The 14202-nt window shown below is 53.1% G+C and overlaps 1 protein-coding gene across 1 annotated transcript; it reads right to left on the bottom strand.

The window, feature by feature from the left end:
• Positions 1 to 3403: 3403 nt before the first annotated feature.
• On the bottom strand, positions 3404 to 12500 carry FGF23 (fibroblast growth factor 23). Its single transcript, XM_032472915.1, has 3 exons — positions 12068 to 12500; positions 6371 to 6474; positions 3404 to 5042 (listed from the first exon to the last, which is right to left on the bottom strand). The coding sequence occupies exons 1-3, from the start codon at positions 12438 to 12440 to the stop codon at positions 4602 to 4604; spliced, it is 918 nt and encodes a 305-aa protein (XP_032328806.1). The 5' UTR covers positions 12441 to 12500; the 3' UTR covers positions 3404 to 4601.
• Between the last annotated feature and the right edge of the window lie 1702 nt (positions 12501 to 14202).

Here is a 14202-nt window from a genome sequence, read left to right as displayed (position 1 = left end):
TGTGAGGCTCTGAATTTTTGATTCAGTTGAGACGTGTTTGTTGGCCCCGTATGTGGCCTACGTTAACAGACTTTCCGTGTGTCACTGGAAAGGCTGTCTCCTGTGGGTGCCGGGTTCAGGGCCCTGGGAACGTACATGCTGCGAAGCTCGTGAGTCGCGCTGCTTGGGAGCCTCGAGCCCTTTGCGGCCTCCGGCCTATTGGCCGGCTCGCTCGCCGCGGGAGGGGCGCGCGCTGCCGGCGGGGGCGGGCTTGCCTTTTTCTCCCTTCAGTTTCGTCAGTTCTGCCGCCTGTGCTCTGTTCCTGTTCTAAGAGACTTCAACGTTCATGCTTTTTACGTCTTCCTCGTGACCTGGCCCTTGTGTCATTTATGAAGCGTCCCTCTTCCCCTGTGGCAGTTTTGCTGAGCGTGGCGCTCGCTCTGTCTGCCGCTCATGCGGGAAGCCCGCCGTGCTTACGCTCGCCCTTCGCGCTGTGTGTGTCTGTTACGGACTGAGTTGTCCTCTCAGACCCCGTGTCGAAGTCCCAGCCCCAGGGGGCTCAGAATGTGACTTCTGGGGGCAGGGCCTGTAAAGACACCTTTGAGATGAGGCCAGTCGGGCGAGCTCTAACCCAGCCTGGCTGCTGTCCTTAAAAGAGGAGGAAGTTCATTCACACTGAGAGACACCGGGGGTGCGTGAGCCCAGCGGGAAGACCACGTGAGGACGCGGCCGGGAGGTGGCCGCCTCTAAGCCAAGGTGAGAGGCTCGGAGGGGTGACACCTGCCGGCACCTTGACCTTGGACCCCTGGCCTCCGCAGCTCTGAGGAGAGATTCGGTGGTTTGAGCCATCCAGCCTGTGGCAGGTAGTTGCGGCAGTCCTGCCCTTCTTTTCTTTCAGGTATGTCTTTTATAGACAACCTGGAAGCGGGTGGTTTTACTTAACGAAGTCTGAGCGGTCCTGCCTCTAGTTGTGGTGTTTTATTTCTGTCTGATCTAGCTGCTGGTAGGATTGGATGCAGCCTGTCACCTGTCTGCTGGACCCTCTGGTCCTTGTTCTGTTGTTCACCCCCCTTTCCTGCCATCCTTTGGGATAATCGAGTACTTTTTAGTATTCTCTTCCCACACTTTCACTGGCCTTTTGCCAACACCTCTTCGCGTTACTACTACTGTGGGTGCTTTAGGATTATACATGCAGTACTCCTGTCTCAGTCTGCTGAGAATGCGTGTTGTATGACGGTCACACGGTGTCACGGTCTGGCACCCATCTGTTCATCTACCCTCCCCATCCCGTGTGGAAACTGTGTCACACAGCAATGTTGTAATTTTTGCTCTAGGAGGTATTTTAAAGAAACCAAGGGAAGAACGTGTATCCTATATTTACAGTTGTTTAAATTTACCCACATTTTTACTGTTTCTATTGCTTGTGCTTGTTTTCTGTAGTTTTCCCGTGGGCTGTTGTTTCTTTTCAGCCTGGCCACAAGCTCCCAGTTTGTGCCCCACCTTCATCCCCCCACCCCATTGAAGGATGCTCCTGCTGGATACGTAGTTCTGGGTACATAGCTTTGTTTCCTTTCAGCTTTTCCAGGGTCTGAGGGCTCCCTTTGTTTACACTGAGGAATCCCCCATCAATCTGAAAGCTGTTCACCTAGATGGAAAGTGTTATTTTCTGCAGTAGCTTTCAAGATTTTGTCTTTTGTTTTCAGCAGTTCTGACTGTGACGTGCCTGAGTGTGATTTTCCTTGTGTTTCTTTTTCTTGAGGTTTGCTGAGCTTCTTGGATCAGCACATGAGTTTTTCATCAATTAGAGGAAAATTTCAGCCATTGTATCGTCAAATATCATTCCCCAATTTTTTCCACTTCAGTCCTGGGACTCCTTTTGGGGCAGTTTGATCTTGTCCCACAGATCACTGAGACTATGGCCCTTATGATTTTTTAACATGCTTTTTCTTTGTTCTTCAGATTAGATAACATATTAATTTTCTTATATTCAGTCTATTCTTTCATCTTCAGTTTAGTATTTAGTCCATTTCATAAATGTATTGTATCAGGCATCATATCTTTCAAGTCTACATCTATATCTGGCTCTTTATTTTCTCTTTTGAGATGCCTGATCTGCTTGCTCCTTAGTGTCTTTCTTTCCTTTTAAACCCTTAGAGATGTTTGTAGTAGCTGCTTTAAAGTTCCTGCCCTGGGGGGGAGGGTGTAGCTCAAGTGGTAGAGCTGCATGCTTAGCATGCCCAAGGTCCTGGCTTCGACCCCCTGTACCTCCTCTAAAAATAAATTACTCCTCCCACCCCCCAAAAACAGTTACAAAAGGTAAAATAAAATAAAGTCCCTGCCCCCAACCCCCAGATCTGGGTTGTCCAGTGGTTGGCTTCTAATGATGGCGTTTTCTCTTGGCTGTGGGCTGTTTCCTCTTATTTCTTCTCATAGAGCCTGGCATGTGTCATCTTCCTTTAAAGGTTCCCTGGGATCCTGATGTGGTTGTGTCTACGGGTATTTTTCAAATTAAAAAAAGAAAAATTCTCTCTTTAAAGGAAACGCTAGAGTGATCAGAAATCCAACATTGATTTAGAAAGTTTCTTGTTGGCAGTAATACTGTCTGAATTAGTCAAAATTGCTGAGTTCATTTATACATGGAGAAAAACTTTGAATATTTCACAATTCTGATTTGTTTTTCACTTTTGCTTTCTCTAGATTTTCCCAGTGCTCCCCTCCCGTAATCCTTTTTACTCACATTCTGACAACTTTTACGGTAGTGATACAGAGAGGAAATGCTAAGAGAAACTGAGATAAATTTTATTTTTTTTAACAGAAGAAAGGAAAAAGTTGGGGTTACATTTTTATAAATATCTATAAATATAGAGCGATAGGCAAAATCTTCCAAATAAATAAATAAATACTGCCACGTGCTAAGGGACACAGGGAATTGTGAGGGCTACCTTGGCTCTGCCAAGGAGGAGGCCCCAGGGAACGTATTGCGTTTGTAGGGTTCCTGCCAGTCTTCCCCCAAAGTCCTTTCCATCTAGTTTCCGGTGTTGGGGAGCTCCTGATGGTTTCTATGCAGCGTAGTGTCTCCAGCAGGCCATGAAAACTGTAAAGGAACTACTTGCCATGCGTGCGCTGCTGTGTAGCGCCATACACAGTTCTAGGGTTTCGAAGTAGGAACTCGTCCTTCAAGTTGAGCGTAAGTCCATCATCAGGTGAGAGCAGTTGTCCAATGTCTCTCAGAAGTGAAAAGAACGGATCTATTTCTGAGGCTGGGTACACGATGGCGGCGGGGTGGGGGGACAAGGTGACTGAGAGGAAGCTGCTGCTCATTAACATTCTGCTCTTTGGGTGGCCAGTTTAAATAGAGGTAGGAAGTGGGGCCCCTGAGGACGACAGAAAGTCGTCAGTCCCACCCGCCCACCGCTCAGCGTTTCAGTAAGGCACGGTTGGATTTCCCCAGGGACTGAAACTGTCTTCATTTGGTCCCCCCGGCATTTCCCAGGGTAGTGAGACCCAGGCGCGTCAGCCCAGGGATGTTCTAGCTGCACCTCTGGCTGCAGCTGGCGCACAGCGGAGGTCATAGCGGAGGGCTGGGCATGTGGCCTCACACTGAGTCCTACCCTGGGGTCCCTGGTGGTCGGACCTCCTCCCTGCCCTCCTCCCCCAACCTGAGCCCTCGATGCCACTTCACTCAGGCAAAAGGGCACAGTCTGCCAGTCCACCGAGAACCTGGCCCAGAGCAGCCCCGTGGTCCAGGCCCCTCCCTGCAACCTTTGTGTAACTCATCTAGAAGGGTGGCCCCTCCCTGCAACCTTTGTGTAACTCATCCAGAAGGGTTCACCACTCAGCCCGCAAACAGAGGCTTGATCAAATACCTCTGAGAGGCATCTGAATTGATTCCCATTTGGAAAAACATCCTAGCAGGGCAGGTCTTCAGGAGCTAAGACCAAAGCTCCTCAAGCCCAATTCTCTCAAACCAAAGGCGGGGCCAACAGGCAGGGAAGAGCAGGGTCACCCTGGGCGGGGCTGTGGCTGCAGAGAGGAGGAGAGCAGGGCGAGGGGCCCACCCCGTCGGAAGGGTGGGTTTCTAGCTTGATTCCTGCCTCAGTGCTCCTAGCATTTATTCTGGCCAAGGTTTGACCACCCCACCACTAGTCTTGCTAATACCTCATCTGCAGAGATGCTCAAGGAAGAAGGAAGGCTGGAGATGAGGGTTTTCCGGGTTTGCCAGTTGAGCCCTTAATGCCCTAGGTCAAGGTTGCAAACTCGGACGCCAACAGGGTGCAGGCAGATGACATGAAATCGGGGTCGGGGGGAGGGCAGTGGAGAAGCTGCTGGCTTTGGCTTCTCCCTTCACCTTCCAGGTGGTGAACTCGCTAAGCCTTTGCTCTGTTCTGGGTGCTAGACTGGCAAGAAGAGAGGCAGAGGGACGAGCTGGGAAGGGGGAGCCCTTCTCTCCTCGTGGGGCGGGTACAGGTGGGGTGAGGATCTCCGCTCCTCAGGCCTCAAAGGGCAATTCCCCGGGGGCCTCCCGGGAGGGAGCCGTGCCCCCACCTCCCCTCCTCGGGGTGTAAGGGGAGCCGGTCCCCCTCCCCACCCCCCGGGTTTCGTGAGTCTGGCGGCCGGCGGCCCTAGGCGAACCCGGGGAAGGGCCGGCACCGCTCGGCGCCCACCGGCCCGGCGCGCGCGTCCAGCCGGTGACCCCGGAGCACGCCCAGCGGGTCGCTGGGCGCGGGGCCGCCGTCCTCGGCGCTGGGCAGCTCCCCCGAGCAGGACGCGGGCGCGGGCGCGGGCGCGGCGCGGGCGCGCGGCTTCAGCACGCTCAGCGGGTCCCAGCCGTCGGGCGCGCTGCGCGTGTGGCGCCGGGGCCGCGCCGTGCCGAGCTGCAGCAGCGGGATCTCGTTCCTGCGCGACAGGAACTGCGAGAACGGCGGCGGGTTGGTGCCCGGCAGGAAGGGCCTCTTGGCCCGGCCCAGGCTGACCAGGAAGCGGTGCTGCGGCGACTGGTACACGTCGTAGCCGTTCTCCAGCGTCCGCTGCCGGAACCTGCAGCTCTCGGGGCTGAAGTGATGCTGAAACCGGAGCAGAGCGACCAGGTGAGGCCCGGGGCGTCCGAAAGCCTCCAGGTGACTCCTGAGACCCCAGCCCTCCCACCCTCTCTACTCGGTCGGTGCCTTTGACCCATCGTGTCCCGCGGGGAAAAGTTGATACTGACTGATTTCCAAACTGCCCGGCACCCAGCACTGACTTGCGGGCCGGGCAGCCCGGGGACCTCATAGCCCCACCTGGCGACTGGCTGCCGGCACAAGCCGCCCTGCGTCCGCCTTCTGGAGGGAGGCCCACCTAGATGCAGCCTTGTCCTGCCCTCTCTCTGCCTTCTGACCACTTTTTTTGGCTGAGAGGTGGCTTGGGTCTGCCTCCTCACCTGGACAAAGGTGGGCTGGGGTCCCTAGGGCCATACATAAGGGAGGGTGCTCACATTGGAGACAGAACTGAGTTTGGGAAATCAGGGCATGAACTTCATCTGCAGATGACTGGAACCCTCACTCTGCCACTAACTAGAGCTGGGTTTGACTGGGCACCTGCTGGTATAGTACATCGTATGTGATTTAACCTCAAAGTCCACGAAGTATTTTACAGGTGAGGACTTATCTATATGCCTGTAAGTGATCAACAGATATTTATGTATTTTTAATCTATGTTGTTCAACAGATATTTACCCACTCTGGGCCAGACACCGTGGTAGGTGCTGGGACACAGGAGAAAGCAAAGCAGATAGTCACTGCTTTCCCGGAATTTCTGGTGGCGAGGGCTTTCAAGATAAGCAGTCCTGCTGCTGTCCCATCTCCCGATGCTTCAGAACGTACTGCACTCTGCAGTTCGGAATTCCCTCGCTCACCCATCTGACAGACCAGCCATTGCAGCTGGGGCCCAGAGAATTCGTGACACATCTTTGACTGGGGAGTCTCATAGGGCCCGTGGTCCTTCCCACTTCACTTTTTCCAGGCGAAGAAACTGAAGTTGAGAGAAGTAAGGGGACCTGCCCAAGGTCAAGGATGTCTAGTAACAGAATTATGAGACACTAATGGCTCCTCACCCTCTCTTTCTAATGGACTTTACGACATGAACGTACGTGACTGGAGGTCCCGGGGTGGAGACAAGGTGCTGTGCAAAAAAATGGCACCAAGAGGGCAGGCCAGACCAGAGACTGAGAGCCCTGGCGCTAGAACCCCACTGTATAAACCTGAGCATTGGGTGCTTGGGCAGAATGCAGTACTCAGTGAGAGCATCACCAAGAGGTAATGCCAGTGGGACACCGACGCTTTATAAAACACTGTGTTTTGCCAGAGAAATTAGATCATTATTGGCAAATAATTACCCAGCACAAAAAGAAACTCACTGAGCCAAAAATGTTGCCTCTGACGTCCATGCAGAGGTATCGCCTGCTCATCACGCCTGTTATCACCACAAAGCCCGCGTCCTCTGATCTGATCGTCAGGGCACCTACGGAGAAAATCATTCAGGTCAAAACCTTGTTGCGCTCCAACTCCCACCTCCAGGAAGCCTCCCTTGATTGATCTTAAGGGTGGCATCAATTTCCCATAACAGTCCGCTCATTTCTTCTGACTCCCCCTGCCCCCACGCCTCCCCTCCCCCCCATGCCCCCTGCCTCGCCTCCTGCCTGTAAGGAGCATCCTGACCTCCCAGTGTTCTTCCACCTGAGCCAACACATTCCTCCTTCTGCCTGGACTGCCCTTACGTTCCCCTTTGCCTGCCCCATACTTCTTAATGTTTGTGGTGGTGCTCATGTGCTCCCAAGCCTTCTGCTTCTGTGATTTTTCAGTCTATGCTGAGATGTCTTTCAAGGGTCCAGTTTGCCTGTGGAGCCTGTTCCCCTACCCAGGTAGCCACGCAGGAGGCAGGTTTACGGGAGCCCACGCCCTGAAGGTGTCAGGAACTGTATTCGAGTAGACCTTCTCCTTCCTCCTCTGCTATTAAGGTCTCTCCCGCCTCAAGGCCAGACTCAGATGTCACAGTTTGTACGGAGACTTTCCTAACTTCGCCAGTCAGAAGGAACTCTTTCTTCTCAGCTGCCGCAGCACAGTGCCGCACCTGTCAGAGCACCCGTACCATCTCCCGCTTTAATACATTCTCAGATCTACTCAGAAGCCGACCGTTTATCTTTGCACATTGAATAGATGCCTGGACACGGGGGATTTCTTCTTGCTTCTTCATTGCTGTTCTTTGTCCTTTTCCCATTTGGCAGTGTCCCCCCCCCCCAACTCCCCAGGTGTGGTCCCACATGTTCTTTCAATGCCCTTCTCAAAAACTAGTCTGCGACAAGGGCCTGAAACCCATTCATACCACCGCCACCCTAAGTTATTGATAATGGCTTCAAGTAAGCCCGTCACCCGCCCCCGTGGGGACTTCTTTTGTTTTGTTTTGTTTTGGGGAGGTGATTAGGTTTATTTGCTTGTTTTGATGGAGGTACTGGGAACTGAACCCAGGACCTCGTGCATGCTAAGCATGCACTCATCACTGAGCTGTGCCTTCCCCCGTCCCCCCTCCCTAGACTTGCCATTTTAAGAATGACTAGTTAAAGTCTCCAGTTTTCTGTCTTGCAGCAAGGATGCAAGTAGACCAGCAGAGGTGTGAAAGGTGTGATAATTCAACAAGACTTCCTCCCCGAATGCTGTTTAATTACCTGTCATTTTCTGTTAGAATCATTTCTTGCAGTGTCGGGGCCACTCCTGCTTGCTTCTGCAGAATTTCCCCAGGTATCTCATTGGGTCTCATAGTCCCCAGGGAGGTAGCCCAGGCAGGGGTTCGAGTCTTCCAGGGACGTAGCCTGGAGACAGTGTAAATGCTGGGTGTCTGTGCCCAGTAAGCGGTGGCACCGCACAGGGTGACTTAAAGCTCAAATCTACCCCACGGAGGCTCAGTACAAAGCCCTCGGAGGAAGGCAGCCTGCACTGCTTAGATGCTAGCTGTGCACAGAGGGGATATAGGCTGAAGTTGGAATGAGGCGGACAGAGGGAATGACGGGGGACCAAGCCCAGAAAGAGGGCCAAAGAGAAGAGGTCATTTGCTTCCAAGTCTGGCTAAGGATTAGGCTTCAGGGAGGCCTCTGGAAGTGCGGCGGGGTTTGGGAGGTGCAGAGGGTGTTAAATCTCCAAATGGGGTCTGCCACCGTGTCTCAGATCTGTGGCTAACATGGAGGTAAGGCCTGAGAGAAACACGCGGAACGCGTGGAACGCATAAGAAATTGTTTCTGACCTGTAACAATGCTCAGTCTAGTTGGGAAAAATGACACTTCGTGACTGGCTTTGAGTGGTTGCACCCTCAGTACATGACAAATTTTAAATTCTCAGAATAGCTGCAATTTTGTTAACGTTATGGTTGTTGGTCCTGGAAGTGGCAGCGTCTGACTTAGGGGATGAGGGAACTGAGGCCAAATGCAAGCTTAGGTCTGCGACCCTAACATCCTCTTCCCATGACCCTGTAGCTCGTCTCCAACTGAAATCACGACCAGCCTGAGAGGACAGAATCAAGGGCTGAAGCCCTTGCCGCAGACACCAGGCCCCTGGGGCGCGGTGCCCCAGGCGGCTCGGGGGACAGGAGCAGAGCCTGGAGCCGGGTCCCCGACACGCCCTGTGACTCTGCAGCCTCAGGCAAGTCATCACTGTAGCCTCGGTGTCCTCCGCTCTGAAGACAGAACAGCAGCAGCCGTCTTGCCTGCTTCACAGGGCGGCAACCGGGCTCGAACAGGAGGATGAGGTCAAAGTGTCTTAAAAGTGCTGAGCAGGTGGAAAGCACCGTGCGGGACGGCTGGTCTGCCCTCGAGGACAAGCCCGCACTCTGGCAGGCGTGCTGGCCGATGCCTGGGTCCAGTGATTGGAGAGATGAGTTGTTTAGGACTAGCAATGGTCTCCCAGGCTAGTGCCAGCAGAGGACAGCCTGCAGAGGGACGGGGACCCACTCTCGCAAGGATGCACAGGCTCGAGTCAGACCCCTAGGAGCCCGTGTGAAAGTTCAGCAAAGGGAAGAATTGATTCCCACCCACCCCCAACCCCATGCAGATGCCCAAGGCAGGTCTGCACAGACCCAAGGGCAGAACTGGGCAGAGAGAAGACACAAAACCACTGGCTGCTGGGGCCACACCTGCTGGAGCCAAGCAGGCATGAAGGACATCTCCCTCAGTGCTGCAGTGTTTGCAGGTGACCCCGGGAGAAGCAGGGGTCTGCTAGGTCATTTACTGCCATGTGACCAGGAGCCAGTTATGTAAGATCTTGAAGCTCTGTTTTCTCATACAGAGTGGAATCACTTACCCCATTTGTTCAACTTCAGGGCATAAGGAGACATTATTTATATCAGCTATAAACACACTTTCTAAATGCCAGTAATTGTTACTATTACCAGTTCGCTGCAACCTGGGCTGGGAAAGTAGAAAATTTCCTGCTGTATTCCAGTCTCATCACCGAGCAGTGAAAATAAGATGGTAGGTGTACAGGGCTTCGAGGTCCCCGCGGGAGACAGAACACTTTGCCGTGTTAAAGAGCCCAAGGAGAGCTCAACTGCAAGTGGACAGAGTGACGTGGGAGACGGCGGAGGAGGGAGAAGGTTCGGGATCCAGGAAGCAGTATGAATGGGCGTGTAACAAGCATCTCTTTGCTTCTGTTTTCACAAAGTGGGGGGCACGGGGAGCGGGAGGTGGCCTCGTTCACAGTAGGAAGGGGACACAGACATTGGAGAGGCTCCCTGACATCAGCTGTGAGTCCCAAGGGGACAGAATCTTGCAGGCAGATCATTTCCCAATGACCAACAAATCCAAATTGGGCTGGGCACTCAACTCTCAATCAAGAATTTAGTGAAGCACAATAATCAGACGAACCACGTTTCACTGGAAATGTGTAATCAATTAGGAGGGGAAAAAGACCCCGCACCCCACACCTTCCCATCGAGGTAAAACGCTGCTTTGCGTTCACCGAGGAGGAAACCGCAGGTCCTCGTCCAGCCTGTCTCTGCCCTGTGCTGTCCGCCTGCAGGCGCCACTGTTCCTCCTTTCCTCTCCTGGTAACTTTTTATCTCAGTGTATACATTGTTCCTTTGGTAATCTCACAGACAACCGATCTGAATAGTACGGAAAAGCTATGTAAACGAGGAAAAGTGTCTCCCTCCCACCCTCCGACCCAGTCCCCTCCCAGGTTTGTTAACTGCCGGAGACACAGCGCTCAGCTCGGGTCTATGTGTGCCAAAACAAAATCCCATTTCTGTAAAAAGTAGTCTTGAGATCAGTTCAGTTCGCTTTGCTTCCTCTCAGTCATCTTAATTCATTCCAGCTAGTGCTCTGTGCCTCGTCTGGGCCGGAGGCCGGTGGGTGTTTGAGGAAAAGTTCCGGGATGCATGCTGTGAGCTCGGGAGGCTCACCTCCCCCCAACCCCACCCAAACACACCAGTCACGGCCCCCCTCGGAGGACTGTCTCTGGGGGCTTCCTTGCATTGAAAGGATTCCACGATTCTGGACAGTTTTTATCAGCATTCTCTAATTGTCTGCAGCTTTTGCCATCGATGAGCATCAAAATAATTTACCATAATCCTCTATCCTGCACATGAAATCACCTATCATCCTGAAGTAAGGGTGACCCTCCAGGAGAGGTGTGAACCGTGTCTCCTAAAAAGTCTGCTCATGAGCTGGGAGACACAAAGGGATGGAAGACTGGAGGTGCTTGAGGAGCTGGGCCTTCTTTTGAAGTCACAGAGCTTTGCTTAATGTTGGACACATGGTAGGGTCTGTTAAATATCCACTGAATAAAATGAGCAACACTTGGGCTGCATCAATTGTGTCCAGACTGACTTCAGATTTTTGCCATGAGACTCACACTTGGCTTCCAGGATGCTGACTCCAGAGTCCTCCTGTAGCCCCTGAGTTCTAGAACCTGCTTGCTGTCTGCAGAGGCATCTCCTCTCTCCACCCATCGAGCGCTTGAAGAGCTTTGAACTCCTGGCTTTGCACGTGCCTCTGTCTCCCCACCAGGTTTAAGGACCTCTGATTCTTAGCCGAATGCTTGTCTCGCATATACAGCAAGGCCACAGCAAAGTTACCGGGTGCTTTAGTACCCCAGTAAAGGGCAAGTCATTATTCACGTAAGAAATTGTTTTTAATTAAACAGAGCCTGTGATTGCTCTCTCATTCCCTTCATTGGATCACTTTTCTGTATCCTTAGAGTCATTTTTACAAGTCCTTCTAACATAGAAGACCTTGCCTTTTTCAATATCCATCCTCCACCCTCCCTGCTGTCCCTTATGAAGACACCTGAAACACAGTTAATTGACTGCTGTGGACTGTGATCCAACCGTCCACAAACCTAATCTTCACAGGCATTCTGCTTGACTCAAGTTTTCGGGGAGTTCCCGACCAGCTCGATTTGCTACCCAGTAAGCCTCTCATCTGCACAGAGGAGCATCACCAGCTCAGCCCATACTGGGTACCACCGAAACCCTCAGTGGGCCTGTCGGATGGATGAGTGTGTGGATGGATACACGGATGCCCTTGGTCAGACTCATCGAGACAGCGCTCCTGGACTGCCTGCTTTTAGTACCTTCTTTCCTGAGGACTTTTATAAGGCCAGAATACTAGAAGCTCAGAGCTGGAAAGAACCCCTGTGCTCATCTCTTCCAGTCCTTGGTCTGATACAGGAATCTTGTTCACAACCTCCCCTGCCAACCCAGGCCAAAGTTCATGAGCCCAGACACGGCACCTGTTGACCAATCTGGCTCATTTCCCCCTCGCCTCCTTGTCTATCTTTTGCATATTTGTTTGACTCTTTGGATGAACAAAGAGAAGGTGGCTGCTATTATGGGAAAGACAGATTTTAGTTAAGATGAAAATTATTCTTGTTGGGAGAAACCAATAAATACTCATTAGGGAGGTGGCAGAATCTTCTCCCAAGGTTTAAACACACACACACATACACACACATACATGGATTCTGGGCAAGAAGCTAGGAGCTGGGTTAGCCAAGGCCTCCCCAAGTCCTGCAGGTGGATGGACAGAGGGACCCCCACTCTTCCCAGCCTGGACGGAGCCCGCACTCACTGTAGATGGTCTGCTGTGGTGAGCCGTCCACGTGGCCGTCCGTATGGATCTGCAGGTGGTAGCTGCTCCTGGCCGAGGCCGTGTACAGGTGGGTCAGGCCGCCCCAGCTGGAGCCCAGCAGCGGGGAGGTGTTGGGGTACCCTCGGACCGCACAGCACAGGGTGCCAACCAAGAGCCCGAGGCCGGCCCCCAGCATCGCTGCTCTCTGACTGGCTGGTGCAGAGTTTGCAACCTGACCCCGCTTCCCTGACTGCGCAGTCTGGCCTCGCTGGCAAGTTTCTCCTCTTCCTTGTTGGTTTCTGAAACCGTGAGGCTCCAAGGCTGCATTCCCTCCTTTCCCCCCTCTGACTTTTAAAGGGTTGCAGTGTGACATCAAACAGGAAAAACTCCGCTGTCCACATCCTCTGTGTTGTAATCAGCCCATTGGAAGAGAATACAAGGACCTCTGAGGCTCACGGAAGGCACGTCCAGACACACACACACACACACACACACACACACACACACACACGCACAAGTTCAAGCCAACGCTCCAAAAAGTGAATGATGTGTGGGCAAAAGTTATCTGCAACTCTGGGCTGTCTGCTGACCTGCCCCACTTCCATCAGGAAATGTGAAGGCAGCCAGTGGTTCCGAAAAAAATCCAGCTCCAGCATGCAGGTGGCCAACGCCCCTGCAGTTCACCTTTTGCCAAGTTCACTCACGTTGGTTTTCTCGGCCTTGTTAATTCCAATCAGGAACTGTGCTCCCAGGGCTGTCTCGGTGCCCAGCACTCAGTGGGTGTCTGGGGAGATACAGAGATAACCCGGGACAGCATCAGGCAACGGCATCCTCTGAGACCCCCCAGTCCCGCTTCTCATGAAGATACGGGGACTGAGAGCCGTGGCACAAGAAGCAAAGTCGCTACCTTGGGAAGATCTCCAGACAGGGAGAAGGAAGAAAGGCCTCGTAGTCACTGCTGTTTTGCAAAATGCTGAGGTTTGATCTCTCGGTTTCCCTGACTTGGATGGCCGGGGGCGACTCCCCTGGTATAATCTCTCCAGTAGCTTGGAGGTGGACTCAGGGAGCTCGTGAATGTCTGTTGGCTAAGCACAGAGGTCTGAGCCCAGGAGGGTCCCAGAAGCAGAGCTGCAGGCCAGGCACCCCTACAGTTAGTGTCTACGGGGGGCCTGGCTCCTGGGACAGTCCTAGCACACGTCGTCCCCTAGGGAGCCGGCCGCTGGCACACGCTCTGCAAGAAGACACGTGGGAGGAGACGGCTGCTCTCCCCACTCCACATTTACTGAGTGCAGACCTCAGGCGGGTGGACATCGCAGCTGACGGAAGAGGGGAGAAGTGTGACCCGTGTGTCCAGGAGTTTCCAGATAAACATTGGGGACCATCAGCGACCACATGGCATGGGCACAGAGAGGTGGCATTTCTTACCCTCTGTGTGTACGTGTTTCTGTGGTTTATAAAGCATTTGCACAAGCACTCGCTCATCTGGGTCTCACTGCACCCCTGCGAGCAGACCCCCCCGGCATGATCAATACTTTAATTTACAGAATTACAATATGTAATATACAGAAAGAAGTGGCACTCTTGAGGTTTCTTTTTTTAATTTGTATTCTTTTAAATGTTTAAAATTGAAACGTAGTTGATTTCAGTGCAGCCGCGGTGGAGAACAGCAAAGAGATTCCTTATAAGCTCTTGGGGTTTCTTTGTCCAGAGTCACAACGCAGATAAACGGGGGCAGGGTCTGTCTGACTCCCTGCGCTGCTTCTCCAGTGATGATCACGGTGACACCTGAGACTCACAGCCTACGAGACGCTTTACTTTAGTGACTCGTTCGCTCTTCATAAAACCGCTTTGAGGAGGTGCAGCTGCTTCCTCTGTGTAAGGAGGGGCTGATGCAGACAGTCTAAGCGACGCTCACAGAGGTGTGCAGCTCACGCCCGGGACAGGTCGGGTTTGAATCAGGTGCCCTGAGCCCGCGACGTGCTGCGGCTGAGGCCGAGAGGGCAGGGGCGGGGAGAGGAAGCGCCAGGAGCAGAGGGGCCCCCTGCTTCTCCGCCTGCACCCAGGATGTGTCTCTAAGACAGAGAATGCTGGCCCCCCGGTTAGAGAGGAGATTTAGGGCCGTTCAGGGCTATGCG

This window comes from Camelus ferus, chromosome 34 (genome assembly GCF_009834535.1).
Source record: "Camelus ferus isolate YT-003-E chromosome 34, BCGSAC_Cfer_1.0, whole genome shotgun sequence".
NCBI lineage: Eukaryota > Metazoa > Chordata > Mammalia > Artiodactyla > Camelidae > Camelus > Camelus ferus.
This window is presented reverse-complemented; position numbering and strand designations above follow the sequence as displayed.

Excerpts from the sequence above, each read along its gene's own strand:
- FGF23 (XM_032472915.1), bottom strand. The coding sequence starts at position 12,440 with ATGTCACACTGCAACCCTTTAAAAGTCAGAGGGGGGAAAGGAGGGAAT. Across the intron at positions 6,475-12,067 it reads ACCACAGCAGACCATCTACA|GTGCCCTGACGATCAGATCA; the intron begins GTGAGTGCGGGC and ends TTTTCTCCGTAG. Across the intron at positions 5,043-6,370 it reads GAGGCAACATTTTTGGCTCA|CATCACTTCAGCCCCGAGAG; the intron begins GTGAGTTTCTTT and ends CTCCGGTTTCAG.